This window comes from Drosophila simulans, chromosome 3L (genome assembly GCF_016746395.2).
Source record: "Drosophila simulans strain w501 chromosome 3L, Prin_Dsim_3.1, whole genome shotgun sequence".
In the NCBI taxonomy this organism is placed as follows: domain Eukaryota; kingdom Metazoa; phylum Arthropoda; class Insecta; order Diptera; family Drosophilidae; genus Drosophila; species Drosophila simulans.
The window spans coordinates 17798682-17816856 of NC_052522.2; the positions used below are offsets into that span (position 1 = coordinate 17798682).

Sequence of the window (18175 nt, forward strand, 5' to 3'; positions counted from 1 at the left end):
CAAGCTTAGCAAAAAATCTAAGTGTCTTTTATAGTGAAATCTTAGAGCAACAATTATTATTCAGTTAGGTTAATTAACGCGTTTAATTTAAAGTATTGCTAACAATAACATACAATTATCAAATTTAATTGAAAGGCCATCAATGCGCCTTGACTTAAACTTAATTATAAATAACAATTTGTGTCATTTTTATTTTAATGTATTTTACAAATGTAGCTTTATAATGCTTACGTTTATTTTTTTCTGTTAAATAAGAATATTGCAAATTATTTATATTTGTAGGTTGGTGTTCCAGTGTTTTTGCGGATAATTCGTTTTTCCAAAGTGCACGGGACTGGGGCGGGTCTTAAGGGCACTTGGGAGGTATATGGAAACTCAAATACTTTTGGGGACTTTCAATTTGAATTAAATACTCTTGCCTTGCCCGTGGACGGAAACCGTTGCTTACGAAACAGAACTTTTGGCCTCGGCCGATTGAATTTAATGCATCCTTGTTGGAAGACAAATGAAAAAGAATTTTCAATTTTCAGTTGGAAACTATCAATTAATTAATGAGGGACACCTACATCTTTCTCATCTTAACATTTCTTTGTGTCTTTTTGCTACTGTACACAGTCTTTGTATATTTTTTTGTTTTGTTTTTTTGTCGTTTGCTGCTTGTTGAAGGGCTTAATTCTAGTTGGTTGAAACCATCTTACACCTCGGTGCTGTGCGTCTGAATTCGGACCTTCTTCACGCTTCCATTGCGCCGCATGGGTGGCGAACTTCCGGATCCAGAATAGCCGGGATTTTGAATGCCTAACGTTGGATCCGGCCGGGGTCTCGGCTTCTTCAGACTCGATCGCAGCGGTGAACGCGTCACCGAGTCGAGGGTGGAACCATTGGACACGGTGGTCACGGTGGTGCTCATGGAGGCCACGCTGCCCGCCGTTCCCGCTCCATTCCGGATTCCGCTGTAGGGCTTTCCGGATGCGTCCGTCACCGAAACGCCGTTGCGACTGCGCGGCTCCTTGAAACCCGGATTATTGAACGTAGTGGCACTGCCCGGAGATGACACATCCAGCGCCATTGTGGGATCTCCGCCTGGACTACGCGAGTAGATCACATCGTACAGGGCGGCCACGAACAGAGCAATTGTCAAAACAATAGCCACAATCTGTAAAATTAAATGAAAGCCGTTATTGTATGGCTAATAGTAGATGTAGTGGTATAAAAGAGCGAATTCCTACTTTTAGCACAGGATTTTTGTATCTTTACCAAAAATTTAAGATAATAAATATGTTTGGTAATAAGACATTTGTAGTTATCCTAAACTAGGCTAAAAGTATTTAAGTTCGCCTGATCACTGTTCCACCAACTAGGTGAGTAATTGACCATTAATCACCTGTATATAGAAGGAAATGCCCCGCGATACTTTGAAGCCATAGCGCTCCTGCTCATCAATTTGCAGAGCAAACAAAACCGTCGCTATGATGGCCAGTACACCTGGAAGTATATATAAATTAAATAACATTTCTTTATCGTTCATAGCCAAACCCATCTGCACTCACCTCCCAGCAATGCCAACATTAACTTCACTATCACTAGAGTTGTGTAGGGCATAACCACCTTCTCCCTGGATGAGATCATCGCGTGTTGAATGACCGACAGAATGCAGAAGATGCCCAGCACAGCTGAGCTGCCAATGGCCAAGAGTCCACTGACAAAAACCGCATCTAAAAAAAATAAAATGAATTAATACAATTGATGCAATGACTAATAGTAGAGTCTACTTCTCCACGAATATTATTAAAATATTTTCGGTGCCCATATGACAGCAATCTAAGCGTCTTAGAATACTTACTGCTTAATCTAAACTTGGACACGTCGTTGCCGCATTTCTCGCGATTATAAGTCAATTGCTTGCAGACCTTAAACGGCCCGAAATAACCTCGATCGAAGTCATAGCCGCCTGTTAATTTGGAAATGGAATTAGATTAATCAAATTAAAGTGTAAAAATACACTGGGCACTCACCCGATGGACTATCGTAGTAACCCCAAATGGGTATGCCAATGGCCACAGATGCCAAGGCGAAGCAAATAAAGCCCAGACAGGTCACCCCAGCAGCATAAAGTGTCGACTTTGCCATGTTTTACTGTACAGCATAACGATAACAATGCAATTGAGATCCAACGAGCTGAAAAAAAAGAACAGACGTTAGCATTCTATTACAGACACTTGTTTAAATAATCGTTCTGCCAAATTGTGTCAAATGTCTATTGACTTTGAGCCACATTTGCAAATCCAAAGGAAAAAAACATTGTCATTGTCAAGCGCATTTGAAATGCGAACACGACGATAAAGTAGCTTAGCTCTTCCCCGAAAATCTCCTTACATGCATTAGCAAATGTACTTATGGAGGAACCACCCACCCACATGTCATATCCCACCCATCCGAGCACTTTGTCTCCTCACGAACAATTAGATCCCATTCATACATAAAGAGCTACTTGCCGCTGACCTTGAGATTGCATTAAAAAGGCCAAGAAAAAATAATGCTTACGCAGAGAAATATCTATCTTTGTGTAGGTCGCACTCGTATCTGTATCCAAAAGATACACACAAGCTCTCGATTGAGTTTTTCTCAGTTCGCTTGCTTTCTGTAAGCGGATTTCAGCAGTAAGCTGAATTCCTCTTACATGTAATTAAAATGCTTTTATAAAATATTTCTCGAGTATCTATAGCTACCCCAAAGACATGCTTAACACGAGGAATGCCAGTTATTTTTTGACAGCTTTCAGCTAATTGATGAGCTATTAAAGACCGCGTGCAAAAATAGCATTTAAATGAAAATTGGTCTAATGATATAAACAGGGCATTTATTTATCAAGTAAATAAACGTTCAATTCAGATAATTTGATTTTGTAAGAAATAACGCAGAATGAAGTTTATGTGGTAAAGGAATTCTTTAAATGATTGGTTAATAATTCAGGGAAATTACATAAAAAAAAGAATATATAATACAATAAGAACGCACACGTTATTTAATAAGTCAATTCATTCTTATAAAAATCTAAAGTTCTTTGTCTTTCAATACCACACTTAACGTTTACAGACCTACTTTACAATCATCATTTGTCATTTGGAATCTTTTCCAAGCATCTAATGAAGATCTTGACGGTGAATGTCTTCTACCTTCATGCTAATAAACTTAGCAACCTTCTCAATGAGCCACTCAAACTCCCCACTCCCCACGTATTCGCATAAATAGTATCACTTGCAAGTAAGTCGAGAGTCCTCAATGACAGCAACAGATCGCAGCGAGCATTGAAATGCCAGAAAATATAAGTAGAAATAGAAACTGGAGACACCCTCTGCCCAAGAAATCCAAATGAATCCGAGATGAGGTTGCCTCACCTAGCCAACTGGGCAACTGAATTGGAGTAGAGACTCTGATTTTGACGATGTTTGCCAGACGCTGTTTGTTGCTCTTAGCGGTAAATGCAGAAAGGCGAATCTGGGGGAGGGGAATGTGTGCCGCCCGTCTTAAATTACCCCAACGAATGCCGCGAATGGTGGTTCTGCTTCTTGGCTCGAAAGTTGGCCAAGAGGAAGGCTTGACTTTGTTCGCCGAATCGGAACGAAGATTTCGAAAAGCCGCAAAGAATGGTTCTTCGCAGCTAGGGAATTTGGGATACCGCATGCAATAATATCTTTATTTTACACTATTGTAAGGTAGGGTAATTAAACACAAAACTATTTGATAAGTATGTATGTATATGTTTTCACTTCAATTAACTATTAAATAGTATTAGCTATTACCACCTACCTACCAAATTAAAAATCTGGTGTTTTCTGTTTTTCTACAGACTCTAGTTTTTCTATCTAATCCTCCTAATTCATTCTGCAACTTTGTTGTGGGACTAACAAATGGCTACTAACCTCTAGATGCAATCTTCAGACGAAGCTCAGCTAAAAGGCAAATCAAAAGGCAAAGCCAGGCCAAGTCAAAGTCAATGGAATGAACTTTTCTCAATTGTGTCACGATCTTCAACTTGCATAAATTTCCCGTTGGTATAATCCTATCCATTTCCCTCCCGATTGCCCAAAAGACTCGTCGCGTGGCTTCTTTTATTTTAGCTTCATCCTCGTTTTGTGGCCATCACATCGGTGATCGTGTGTAGGTGGTCGAAAAGGTGGAGAAAAGTCCCAAAGCGAGGTTTTGAAACCGGGTACTGAGCCATAAAGCTCTGGGCCATTTTGAGTGCCCGGCTAAGAGCGTGATTCAGAGGTGATGTGCATATGTTTATATGATTTACACGCCTTGCGTTGGTGTCAGTGAAAATGTACAGTGTTTTTTGAAACCACAAAATTATTTTTTTAGTAAGACTTTACGAAAATGCACAATGATTTTTATATGAGCGTATAGTCTAAGAATAGTGGGAAGTCCGAAGGTGCAAATTTATAATTAAATAGTACAGTTTGAAATGACATTTTTATAATTATAATTTTCAAGTAAATGTTTTTACTGTTTTTAGTTTAGAACTCTAGCTTGCTTTCCATTAAGTGGCAAGCACAACTAGTAAATTAAAAAATTCAACAAGCCATTAATTGTCAGCGGGCATCCAAGCCAAGTCATATGCCAACCTGGCATATCCACTGCCACTGAGGCTGCCACTTTGAGTGGGTTGCCCAAGTTGTCGATCTTTAGGCATAGAGCAATAACCATGAATCAAAACTGCAATTGCGAACATTTCTTGGTCAAATAAGTATATAGAAAGCTGGTAGATTAAGTTTGTCTAACTAAAAAAAAGGCAACATTTTATTTAGAAATTGTATTAAAAACAACATAGCAGTAATATTATTCATAGTAAGCCATGTTCCTATTTATATATTCATATATTGCATGTATCCATGCTACTGTTTATTGCATCGACCCTTAAAGCATTTTGATTTAACACGAATACAGCTCCGACCATTGTCGTGCTTAAAAGCCATTAATCGCGACTTAGTCACCTCGTTTCGACTTGTCTCTGACACAACTCCAAACCTAAAGTTCACTCCGTACCTCCATTAGCATCTCAACCGAGTAAAATCAATTAACTTGGGAAAGGAAATCCAGCCAAATGAAGCAATTTAACGGAGATCACCGAGGAAAAGAAAGGCCAATAACCTTCTGAAAACTGTCCAGACCCAACCAATCCACTCCAGACCCATTAGCCGCACTCAGTTAACCAACAAAAGTGCAAATTTTTCCAGACTTAGGGCCAACCTAGCGCAACCCAAATAAAAGGGAACTTAGGCTAATGAAAAGTCGCTTTTCCGCGGAAATTGGGTCACCGGTGGGAGCGAGTCAGCCGGACGAGGAACCCAGACAGGAAATTTACTTCAATTTGTCGGCCCAGCTGGACGGGGATCGACTCGCAGGTCTGCAAATCAAATGGAAAAACGTGTCGCGGACTCTCTAATGGTGCCTCTCACCTTTCCACCCCTCGACTCACATTTCCTCACCTGCATTCCCCACCTTTCTGCTATTGATTTTCCCCCGCGAATCGCTGTGGAAATATTGTTTGGTTTTAATACCCTGTAATTGGTGGATACTACCATTCGATCTAAGAATAAAGCTGTGTTTACTAATTCTATTAATTACTCAGCAGCCAAAAATATTCATTAAACACCCAAACTCAATGCTAATTATAAAAAAGAGTACTAACAAATCAATACAACTGGCAATTTAATATACGTATATTTTTGAAAAGGGATATTTAAAAGTCTGTAAATCAGTTACAGCGTTCTAAATCGTAGTTAGTTGGCAACGCGAGTGAGGAGTTTTCCGTGCTGAATTTTCTTTGCTTTGTTTATGTTTGGGCGCACTTGTTGCCATGGCAAAGTGCAAAACAGGCCACAACAGCTGAGGAAAAGTTTGTGCCGTTGCCTTGGAAAACTGTGTAAAATTGGGCACAGTGGAAATTTAATTTGGCCAGCGGCTCCTCTTTTTTGGGGTAGTAAATACACTTGGCAAGCCAAAGTCAAGTGAGGTTAGAACTTGTCTTAATTGAGTGACGGAGCAGGCAGCTAACGAAATTTTGGGGCTATTTTGGTAAATTAAATTGGGGTTGGCTAAATTTACTTTTCCGAACAGTTAGTGGGATGGGAAATGTATGTGTTTCGGTATTTTCTGCTGTACTTGTTATTAATTATATTTTGTGTGTTTTAAGATACCAGTTTGTTTTGATTATTGGGTAACATAATGAACAAAGTTAGACAATATATTCCAATTCAAATGGTAATTTTAGTATAGTCAACTTATGTATATGACAGCGGAAGCGAAAAAGAAAGCAAATAGTAAACTTCCGCTTGATCAGATGATCTAAAAGCTATTCAAGAAGCTGGAGAGAATACTGATTCCCAGACTCCAGCGAACCCCATTTATAACTTTTCGAAAAAAGAAAAATAATGCAGTACGGATGCTCTTGTAAATGGGTCAGACTTGTTTCAAAAAAATGAAAATATGTTAGCTAAAGCTGTTTTCATCTCTGTTGTCATCGTTCCTGCTGGCTTTATAATTGCCGTTCTTGTTTGATTTGTGGTTAACACATCTGACTTCGGGCTACCAACGGAAGCTCCCGTTTGCTGTCTCCATCTGGCGATCCCTATTTCCCAGTCGGTTGTGGAAGATTTTCACGTTTCGGTGAATTGTGAAAAACTTTTACTTTGTGGCCGCTTCTTTAAACACTTCATTTCTTTCTTTTTTTTTGGGTGAAAGTTTTTGTCTAACAAAAGCCCTATACGCTATCTATGTGGTGCGATCTCTTTCGGTCGCACTCAGGCATAAGTAGTTCAGTAAACTGTCAGCGTTTTTCTCCTTCTTTTTCTATACTTTTCAGTTAGTATTTATCTATCGTTATGACAAGCGTGCAGCATGTTGCAAGTGCGACAAGTTGTGCAAACAACAATCAAACTGCCAACGCCCTCAAAAAGTTGCTAGCCATCCCTTACACTGGAAAAGAACTCGTCTTTTGGATCAGTAACCATTCGTTGCAATAACAAAACAAATAGTATCTTATTTATTCCGCGAAATATTACCCCTTACGATCCTCGTTTCCGTATAAACACCGTATAAACAACTTACCCCACATAATTACATAATATTGTAGCAAATTAATTTTAGTCCTGTGTAGCCATCCCACAAAATACACCCGTTCCCAACCGCTTTTCATATGTGTGTCAGGCATTGTCATTAGGCAGCGGGAAGGAAAAGTGGGAAAGCGTCTCTGGTGCCAACACTGAGAACAATTTGCTCTGTGGCCAGCTGTTGGTGTCCCACTTTGCGCCTACGTTCCATCGTTTCCATCATCGCAACCCCCATCGTATTCTAAAGCCCCCCACCACCACCACCCATGTCTTCGTTGTTATGTTGCTGCATAGGTAAAACCGTTATTTACATACATGTGCTGCATTTTACATGAAACGGTTAACCATCTTTCTTGGCCGTGTCAAACAATTAAGCATAATTGCTGTGAGGCAGGCAACAAGGAGTGTTGGGCAGAGGGGAGGCGACAAAGGGGCATTGCTTGGGGCATGTTTAGTTAAGACTTAGGTTTAAGTCTCAGCTCTGGGTAAGCTCGAATTTTCATTGTCGAAACAAACATGTTCCAACGTTTTACGCATTAACTCGAGTCAAATGAGTTACGTTGTAAACAGGGCTTAAAACATACAAATTTTATGCATATTCACGTATTTCTTATCATTTTATACTACCTAGTCAAGGATTTTAAGGTGTGTCCTTATCACAAGAATAAATAAATATAAGTCTACTCTTACTTGCCTTGCAATTTTTTAAAAGTTGCTTATCTTAAAATTTCGATCCTATCCAACTAATGTCATATTAACACATATAGTGCTATAAATAATATTTTAATATATATTTATTAAACTAAACAAACATTATAAAGACCAATTACGCCATTCCACTCCCATTTGAAAGTCTTCACTTCCATGGTAACACAATTTGATCTGCTTAAAAACCACCCAAGGCGATACAAGCACGTTCTGTATAATGATGATGGCCCATTGTCGTCTATTCATTTAATTTGCTTGTGCTAATTTCTCGCATGATACGGCAAAAGTCACACGCAGAGTCAACAGAACCGAACAGATTGAGGAGCAGAGGTCCAGGGGCTGGGGATTGGGGATTGGACCGGGGATATGCCTCGGTCGATTCAATAAAGTCATTAGCTAAAGTAGCCAATGCATCGGGGACGTTCGCCGGTCCAAGATGATAGTAGAATGGAGCGGCTTGCGGCTCACTGAATTGGCAAATGGAAAGTGCAACGAGCCAGCGGCAGATGCTGCTGCTGCACTCAAAAAAAAAAATAGCCACACTGATCCCAAGTGATATGAAAAATATTAATGTACCTCTTCATTCCCGAACATCTGATCAAAGATTATATTTTATCTAGATGCATCAATGTCTTTTCGCACACTGAAAAACTTCAAAGAAACATAATAACATAATAAATCATATGATTTGATTCTTTAGATCACACAATAGCTATTAGTTGCGAAATATTATTTACTGAGCGTCTCTTAAAATATATATGTACAGTATAAAATATTAATTCTATAATTGATATAATTTGAACTGCCCAACCTTTTTTTCTCAGTGCAATGTTGCCGCAACTCACTCTGTTCTTGCTGCTGATGTTGCAAGAACGACTCGTGTGCATGTGTGTGCGCATTGTTAATGGCTGCCGCTGTCAGTTAATAATTCTGCGTGCCGCTCACACGCCCCAAGGCGTTGCCAACTAACTAACTAACTAGCCAACTCCCAAAGATGGTCCGTTATCTGGCTAGAAGGCGATTTATAGCCCCAGAAAAGGCGGAAGCTATGGGATTTATGTGGATTCTAAAAAGCACGAGGAGGTTTCCAAGAAGTAATTGCCATTTATTTTGCTTAATTCGGCCTAAAGCTAAGCCGCTGGCTAAAATTGAACAAGCCGAAAGTATTATTTAGTGGCTGTAGAAATATATATTTGCTTTCTTTATACTGGACAAGATCATTGAGCCCCAAAATACAAAAATGTATTTGTATTGCCAAAGTGTAATGATCAGAAAACATAAAACAGTATTACAATATTAAAAACCTATGTAAATGGAAAAGCAGGGAAGGTACTTTATTTTGAATTAATAACTTTACTAATTAAAATTTGCATTTTCATTTAAAATATCTCTTTTGTGTATGAATACTGGATTATCAGCAATGCATACAAAGTAATATTGGAAATGATTTATAGCATAAGCTACCTATTAAAAGCCTACCTATTTTTTATGTTTTTTATTATTATTATATTTTTATTATATGTGTGTGATGTTAAATATCAGTTCACTAAACACCCCTTATCTTTATTTATTCGCTTCAATTTACTTCAAATACATTTTTCAGCTTTATCAGATTAATTCGACACTTGCAACTCCTCACCAATAAATAAATAAACAGAACAGAACCGATCCGAAGCGCCTGGTACCATCGTCTCCCAGAGGCTCCATAAACTGCTCAGATGGATGAGTGGATGGCCAACTGGCACTCAAGTGTGTCTGGATTTGGTTTTAGGTTTGGCTTTTCAGGGGAAAAGTGCCCAGCGATGCAGTCGATAAATCACGTGCGCTGCTCATCTCAAAAGGCGATTGTGATTGTGATTGTGTCAGCCGTGGCAATGCAAAATTAAAAGGAGCTGTTGCCATGGCTCAGACTTTTTGGTCGACTAATTAAATAGGCAAGTGTTTTGGCCATCTAATTAACAATCAAAAGCACGTCAAAGACTACTTACGTAGAAGCAGTTGGCATTAAGTAGGGGGAGGGCAATAAACTTTTTAGGCGACTTAAGGGAGCGCTTTCTAACATAATTAAAGAAAGTTATGTCGCATATAAAGCCAAGGTTGAGAGACGCATAACTGAGCGTGTAAAAGTTATAGAAATATTTCATATTTCGCCCGGCATCATCCCATTCAACAATTGACTACTAGACAAGTTTCCCTCATGTGCAAATACATTTATATCTCTGCGAACTCCCACATCAAAAGTGAATTAACATAATGCTAATCAGACGTAGATATTGTTGAAAAACAAGTTTTCATTGTCTGTAATGAAGGGGCAGCCAAAGGTTAGCGAAAAGAAAAGCCTCTAATGAGGCCGCCGCAAATACTTCAATCGTAACTTGAGAATTTCTAGCTCGATTAAATGGGCATATTTAAAATGTATCTTTCGGTTGAGTCATGCGAGTATCGCCGATCGTCTTTTGGCCGCTGCCCTTTTAATGTAATTTAATTTCTGCCTCATTCCAGTTGGCAGTTATTGAACCGGCTGCTGTTGTCTTTCCCCATCGCCCCTCGCTCATTCATTCATTTATTTATGATTGTTTTGTTCAGAGATCAAGGGTGTATTGTGTCAATAATGATAATTTACATTATGCAATTTGTTAAACTTAAATGGTGATCTCGAAACACAATACGGAAAAGTATTTTTGTTTTTAGGCTTGAAAACAAATCCCAAATCATTTATATATATCCAGCGGTTTTAGTGAAATTTCCTTCTTATTCTTATTGTTTCTTATTTTGAATAAGGCCCACGTGGCGTATACACAATTTTAGAACTTTATTATGTTGCAAGACCAGTTTCATTTCATTCGTCCCTTGTGCATAAAAATACGTTCAAATTAAAAAGAATGAGAATTGAAAAATATAAGACAGAGGCGGGCGCGGTTAAGGTTAACAACCTTGACCGCGAATTTTTATGAAGCCAAAGAGTGGGGAACCTTCTTTTATTTGACTTTTGTTGGAGTGGAATGAGAGCTTACTCGGCAAATATTTCGTATTCTCGGTAAAGAAAACGCTAAAAATGTTTTGAACAGCTTAATATTCAAAAGAAAAGCGTGCAAAAGTGGCTGATAACGGTGTCATATTATAAATATAAACTTGTTAACTTACTTTTAACTTATTTTATGAATCCATTTCAATTAGGTAAGCTCTTATTTTCCTTCTGCTATAATCCATGATTCAAGGAATTTCCCTATCTGAAAGGGGCAACAAATACAAATAAGAGATTGAAATAAGTGGTTTGCAATATTTAAAATCAATGAGTCAGTAGTATTTGCCAGTAGGGTTACTTTACTTTTTAACAAACCCGTTTTAAACTGGCTACTAGGGAAATTACCTATGAAAACGACTTTAAATCAATTACAAAATAACACCGAATATTAGCGATTGCGGTTACAATCGACTGACGCTAATCACTTCCTCTAATTAAAAGATAAGCTTAAAACGCAACTTCACTAACAACCCTTGCATCAAGTACAGCAACAATTACTTAAACTCTTATCAAAAACGTGGAAGGGGATCCGACCAACGTGCCTTGAATCGCTGAGTTAAAATTGCATGACAATTACCCCAGAGACCCGGAGAGTCGAGCAAGAAAATTTCAACAAAATTTGTATGCCAGTTGCGCAGCAGTGACAGTAGTTAATGGAACCCCCTCGCAATTGTTCGCCTCGCCACCCCTGTCACAAAAATTGCGTGAATCACGTTAGTCAGCGGCGTGACAATGGGTGAAACGCAATCAAAAGTACTTAAAAACCTAACCGAAAGTTGACGGGCATCCAAACAATTCGAAATAGCTTCGTTGATGGCTTTCTAATTTCCTCGTGCGTCTTTTCCTTTGGCCTGGGCACCAAACAAAAAAAAACACTTTAATTAGAGACTTGCAGTTCACATGAATTATAATTGACCCTCCAAACAAAAGCTGAAAACTAGGCGAGCAAATTGTTGTCGTGTTTTGTGGTCTCTTTCTGTGAGTTTTGCGTTATGCAAGTTGAAGCATTTAGTCTTGACCTCTGGAAGCATTTTTGATTGAGCAATTGGAAACCACCCAAAAAAGAATTCAAACAATGTCGATCAATTTCGGGAAAAAGAGAATTTCGTAATGAAAGCTTCATAAATTCAATGAAAATTGATTGTCTTGTAGATGCAGCGAAAGATTTATGAACATGTTCAATAAAAGGCATTAAAATCTAATCAAATCATTTATAACATTAAATCTGTACAAAATTAAATTAATGAAAATTAAAAATGAAATAGACGTATGTACAATTCTTCTTATCGTTCTTAACGTTGCATGTCTTGAAATTAAAAGGGAAACATTAAAATTAAATCACAATTACCTAAATGACATAGAAAACTTACTTCTGATCTACATGCGAGGTTAAAACGGAAAACGGAAGTGCGGTTTCTAATTTTTACCAGTGTTGTTATTTTCTTTTGTTTTTTTATGAACTTTAATAAGAAATATTTAAAATAAGCATTTTAAGCAAAAGTAAATATACAACCAGAATCGAATGAGAATTTTTTTTTTATGAACTTTAATAATACATATTTAAAATAAGCATTTTAAGCAAAAGTAAATATACAACCAGAATCTAATGAGAATTGATTTTTCAATTTGGAAATTAGATATGCACAGATATTTAAGCATTATTCAAATGTTTCCAAGCAGAAATCCAATGTTTTGACAGCCTATTTAGTTGAGTTAACAATGATTGGAAAAAAGTTGAGTGCTGCACTTTCGTTGGAAGCCTCACCCCGATTAATTGGAACCAAAAGCTTCCGTCTGGCACAGCTCACTTTCCATCTAATTTCCTGTTCGACAACGCCAAAAGCAGTTTCAATTTCGAATCAATGCTGTGGGTTCTGCCCCCTCATGGACTCGAACATTATATAGAACAGAAAATGGATTCATGTAATCAAAGTTTACGCAAAACTTTAACAAAAGACTCGCTGAACCACATCCTCCGTCCAAAAAAAAAAAAAAAAACGAGAGCAGTGCACTTAAATAGCTGCATAAATTTCAATTAAAATGCAGCGAAATAAGAAAAATAACAACAAGACTTAAAACGCTAATTCGTAGGGTTTGGGCCCTTTGAAAGATGAAGCAATCCATTCCAAACTCAATTAAAAGAACACTTAATTACGCAGTCAAAGTGTGCGAATGTGAGAGCAAGAAAGCTAGAAAGGGACAGGCATAGCGCACACTCGTAATGGGGAATGCAATAAGTAAATTTGCATAAGACAAGCAAAAGTTTGGGTTGACCGTGAAGTCGAAAGCACAGACAATGCGGTTTTACAGTGGAACTGCTATTGTAAGTTTTTTATTTGTAACATTAATTAAAAAAAAAACTTAGTAAGCTGGAACCATTACTAAAGAATATTTACTACGTTTTAAAACTTCTTAATTTATTTTAATTCCATTTCGAGAAACTACGATCGCGTTGTACTTAATATTAACAAAAGAACCAATTGAAATGATTTATGTAACTGGTTTGACCCACTGTTTAATAACCAAGGCTTGTTGCTTGCTAACCCTTTCCTTCTCCCTTTCTCTTTCTAACCCATTTCCTCTCTCGCTCTTGGCAATGCACAAAAAGCTGACCACGCAAGTGTGACGTCGCCAGTTGTTGTTGTTGCGGCTGCTGCTGCGTCTGCGCAGTTGTTGCTTTCATGTCCAACGTTATTTGGCCACTCAACCACAGCTCCCCATTTCCCACTGCCACGCCCCCTGCCCCATTCGACGCAGTGCCGTCGACCTGCCCACATTATGTAAAGTTGAAAAATCCGATAGGCGTGGTTGCCAAACAACAACTTGGAAATGTTTACATATTTGTTCTGTTTATTTAGATAAAACAAAAAAAAACAGCAAATAAACAGCAGTTTGGGACAAACTAAAATTAATCATTTAAATTTATAAATCTAGCAAGCTAGGTGCATTAGTAGTTTTCCTAAAATTAGTATTTATAAATATCTTATAGAGGAAATTAGAATCTAAAAATAAATTCAACGCGCTTGAACTCTGCTTAAATTTCTTTCTTATTTTTTATTGTAAAGAAAATAATAAAAAATAAATGGTTCGTACATTTTTGTTCTCTGTGCAGCAAAGACAATAAGAAGAAGAACAATACCAACGACCAGTTTTCAGTTTTTAAGACCTAACGGTGCTTGACGTCACCTACTTTTCACTTTGGATTTTGGTTTTTTGGTAGATGAAATACCTTTTCTTATATGCGTGTGTGTGCGTATTTGCTCCTCTAACCGTTAAAACCGGTTTTCCTTTTTGTTTTTCTTCAAATTTTTGAACATTGAAAACGAAATTTATTTTGTAATTCAGTTAGAAGAAATTGAGAGGAGAAACGTTTGGCCTGTGGAGTTTTGACCGAGTTTTCATGCCGATGGGGAATGAGCCACAGGTTTGAACTTCAGTTTAATTTAATACACTCATGAATACAATAAAAAAAGTATATTTTCTACTATACTTGCCTATGCTTCATAAAATATATGCATTTATGTAATGAAAAAGCTTCCCAAAGCCTCCAAATTGGTTAGAAAGCATTAAATAATAACGATATTTTCTTCGCCATCAACTATAACCAGTTTCATAGAAACACAATTTGCATATTAAAACCATTTAGCCGAACCACTCCTCAAAACTTGATAAGTAACTTGAGAGATAAGACGACCAAACGTGACCACCTCCAATCGCACATAAAAGAAAGATGAAACCAAATGAAAACATTGGAAAATCATTGGTAGAAAACCCGTGCCAAGGCTAAGAAAAGTCAAGATTTGTAATAAACTCAAACAAAATTTTGTATAATATGTATAGATACAGTTGGCCATAGTTGTCATCTCTGAGTTAAAGGGGTTGTCGCCATTGTTATCATTCCCCCATAACTGTAACCTCGACTAACATATACCTATTGCTCTGCAAGCAAATTTTAAATGACTTCCGGTTTACTTGCAAGGAAAACCCTTTAGAATGAAATAATGAGATAAATAAAATATAAATTTGTTTATGTTTGGAAATGTTTTATAAACCTGTTACATACTTTTGAATACACATTTTATTGGTATGCAAAAGGCCAAAGAAATATCTTCCTTTTTGTATCTCTATTCGTGTATCTATCTTGTACTAAAATATGTCTATCAGAATTATGAGCTTTTGAAAATCAATTGACATTATTTTCTTAGAAGAGATATTCCTAAATCATAGTATTCGTAGTTAAACAAGATTCATATTGGAAGTTTAACCAACCATTTCGTATTCCTTGCACATTGCCAAATTCGATTGTTTATTATTTAATTTGCTCTTGGGGGCGCAATACATAAAACGGTGTCCCCAAAATAGACCCAATGGCACAACTCTGTCGTGCCTCGGAAACTTTTTATTATCCCAGTTTTATGAGCACGTAAAACGCTTGGCTAAGAATAAAGCGTTCATTGAGCAGGCCAATACTTTCGCTTACTTTGGGGCTACAGCTAATTTTACGTAAGCATATCCCGCCACGAATGTCCTCATTTCCCTTACCTGGCTTGACTTTTCCATCAGCTTAATAGGTCAACTCGGTCAGGATTAGGTCACAGTGGGCTGCACCCACTTTTCGGTTGGCCAAAAAGGCTAAGTTGGTAATTAAGTTTGAGGTCAGTTCGTCAGCAGACGAGTATCTAAATGTGGCAGGTTCCTGCCTTTGTTGTCGAGTTCGCCAGAAGCTCTTATCTGCGAGAACGAAATGTAATGGATTCCCTTGCGTGTCAGATTGTCATCATTTGCCTGAGATCATCAGCAGGGAGTCGTAAATATAGTTTGTCAATCTTTCGCTTGGCTGGTCGCTCTGATGGCAGGCTAAGATTGTTAAAAAAAAAACACTCATGTCATGACCAGGAAATATACTTCAAGTTAAGGGATTTAGCTTAAGTGCTGCAATTTTCTTAGTTTTTTAGAATTCAGAAAAGGGTTTTTTGGGCAATTACTGGTTTGTTCTAGTGGTTACATGGAGTTATTGACCTAAACTCTTATCCATTATTAAAATTTGCAAAGATTTCAGGCATTGCATATATTTAATTACTTCTAAACTAATTTTTGTTGCGCTAGTCTTTATAAGTTTTATTTTGAAATTCACGTTTCGCTTTTGTTTTTCTCCTAATTAAGTGCAAAACCGCACTGCGACAGTTTGTGACAAATTTGTTGTTGTTTTTGCCTTTCAACTTGCTTTCAACTTGCAACACGGGCAAGAAGAAGAACTGTAATTTGGTTTAATTGCCTCACAACATTTGCTAATTAGGTTTTACAGTTGGGGGGAACTCTTATCAGAATTTGCGAATGTTCGCCAAGCGCGGAAAAAGTTTGCATATTTAAGTTGAAGTCAGCGCCCATTCCCCGGATTTCCCCTTTTAGCCAACACCTGCTGAGCTGCCGTGACTGAAAGTCATTTAAACTGTTTTACTTGCTGATGTTGTTGCTGCTGCTGGCATAATTATTTTCCAACACATTTTTGTGTTTAGCTTTTCAAAGACCTCAGTTGGAGCTGGGCAAATAAATTAGCAAGCAGATTTTGCACTTGCTCAGGCGTTCAAGGCAAGACTTTTGACTTCTGCGCCGCGTAGTGCAGTGCCCCGAAGTTGCAACTCTTTTTCGGAATTTTTAATGAGCGTTGTTGATAAGGCAAATGAGGTTATGTTGGTGGGAAAATAATTTAAACCCATAATTTGAAAGGTAATTCCAAACTATCAAAGAAGCTAACATAGATAGTTTGGAATATTAAGTATTTATATTAAAATAAAGGGATTCAATGGATAAATATACTGTCTGTATATTATCATTCAGATACTTTTCATTTTTTCTGTTTTAATCTTACTTGTATCACGTTTTTAGATACGAAATCTTATCCCACATGCTGAAGAATGTGTAAGTAAACAGATTGAAAAAATTTTATAAGATGAACATTCCAACGATTTGAGCAGTAAACTTTTAACTTTTACAGTTAAGGCACACTAAAAGTAACTTACAAAAAAAGAAGAACGCTTTATTGTGATATTCTATAATTCAATTAATGCCCAATATTTAATTTTAAGGCCCTCAGTTATCAAATGGAAAGTTTATATTGCCCACTTTATTTATTTATTTAACAGAAAACAATAGAAGACCTGCTTTTTTTTTGTGCAGTTCTAGCAATTGCACAAATTCGATATGCAAAATTGATCGCTTTTGAAGAATTTCCAGCTACGAAGCGATACAATTCGATTCTGTGCGTGGTAAGCGGTTGGGATACATGAGACACACATATGAGACAATATTTACAGTCCAACCAGTACGAATTGCCATTCCAATCAGAGGTAAACAAAAATCAAAAGCCAATGTGAAAAAAATGCCAACAAACCTGTACGAGTTGTTCGCTGCCGCTGCGCTGCTGCCGCTCTGCTGCCGCCGACGTCTGCGTCGAGAACTTCGGCTTTAAAACTCTCAGACGGAGTTCTTGTTGTTGTTTTTGTTGCTGCTGCTGCCTTTTTGCATGTGCAAATCGAAAGAGAGCGAGAGAGAGAGGGGGCTATGGAGCGATGGAGCCCACCAATACACGCGCGTTTTGGACAGGTAAGCGAAACACGTCGCAAAGAGCAGATGAATAAGAAGAAGAGGCAGTAATGAATGATCGTCGCTTTAACTTTTCGCTTGCATCGGTATGCGTGTGTGCATTTCTGGGAGTTAACTTTTAACACTTTTAGCCTTGGCAAGAGATATATACAATATGCACTTTCCACACTGCTTCTAACTTGACTTAGCTTTCCAATAACGAACACTATTTTTTTAAACACGCACACACACACACTTTCAAGGCGCGCCGGCTGCGCAAGCCACTTTTGTTTTAAGTTAGCCCACGTACAAGTGGCGAAACAGCGAAGTTCCGTAGCTCGGATTTTAATGCGGCCAGCGCGGCGATATATCGGCGACTGAGTGAGCAGTTACTTTTCGTACCTTCCCGTCAAGTTCACCTGGCCAAAAGCTTTTAAGCCCGAGCTGAGCGTAGCGCAATTGTGAGCAACGCGCTAGTGCGTTGGACGTTTGACTATTTTCACGACAAATTTGTCGGGATTTCAAAGCTTGCATCTTGGGACATTCATAACCTGCGCAATTTAGTTACAAAAACTTGTAATCAACGCAAAATTAAGCTATAGCTAATAAATATATCTATGTAGCTGAGTATATAATTTACTTAATTACATTTTAATATTAATATATACGTCAATAAATTTCTTTGTTGCCAACCGAATTACTATTGCCTTTCTATTTGAATTTGATTTGATTAGATAGATTTTTT

At 37.7% G+C, this 18175-nt stretch overlaps 1 protein-coding gene across 3 annotated transcripts; it reads right to left on the reverse strand.

The window, feature by feature from the left end:
* Positions 1–64: 64 nt before the first annotated feature.
* Positions 65–17835, reverse strand: LOC6738547. 3 transcript variants are annotated; one of them, XM_016169305.3, is made up of 8 exons: positions 17240–17835; positions 15391–15705; positions 10968–11053; positions 2016–2178; positions 1844–1951; positions 1551–1715; positions 1385–1485; positions 65–1156 (listed from the first exon to the last, which is right to left on the reverse strand). In XM_016169305.3, exons 4-8 carry the CDS (start codon positions 2128–2130, stop codon positions 695–697), a joined length of 951 nt encoding a protein of 316 aa, XP_016032398.1. In that variant the 5' UTR covers positions 2131–2178; positions 10968–11053; positions 15391–15705; positions 17240–17835; the 3' UTR covers positions 65–694. The 3 variants fall into 3 exon arrangements, with proteins under 3 accessions (XP_016032398.1, XP_016032397.1, XP_016032396.1); XM_016169304.3 differs by lacking the exon at positions 15391–15705; XM_016169303.3 differs by lacking the exons at positions 10968–11053; positions 15391–15705.
* Positions 17836–18175: the final 340 nt, after the last annotated feature.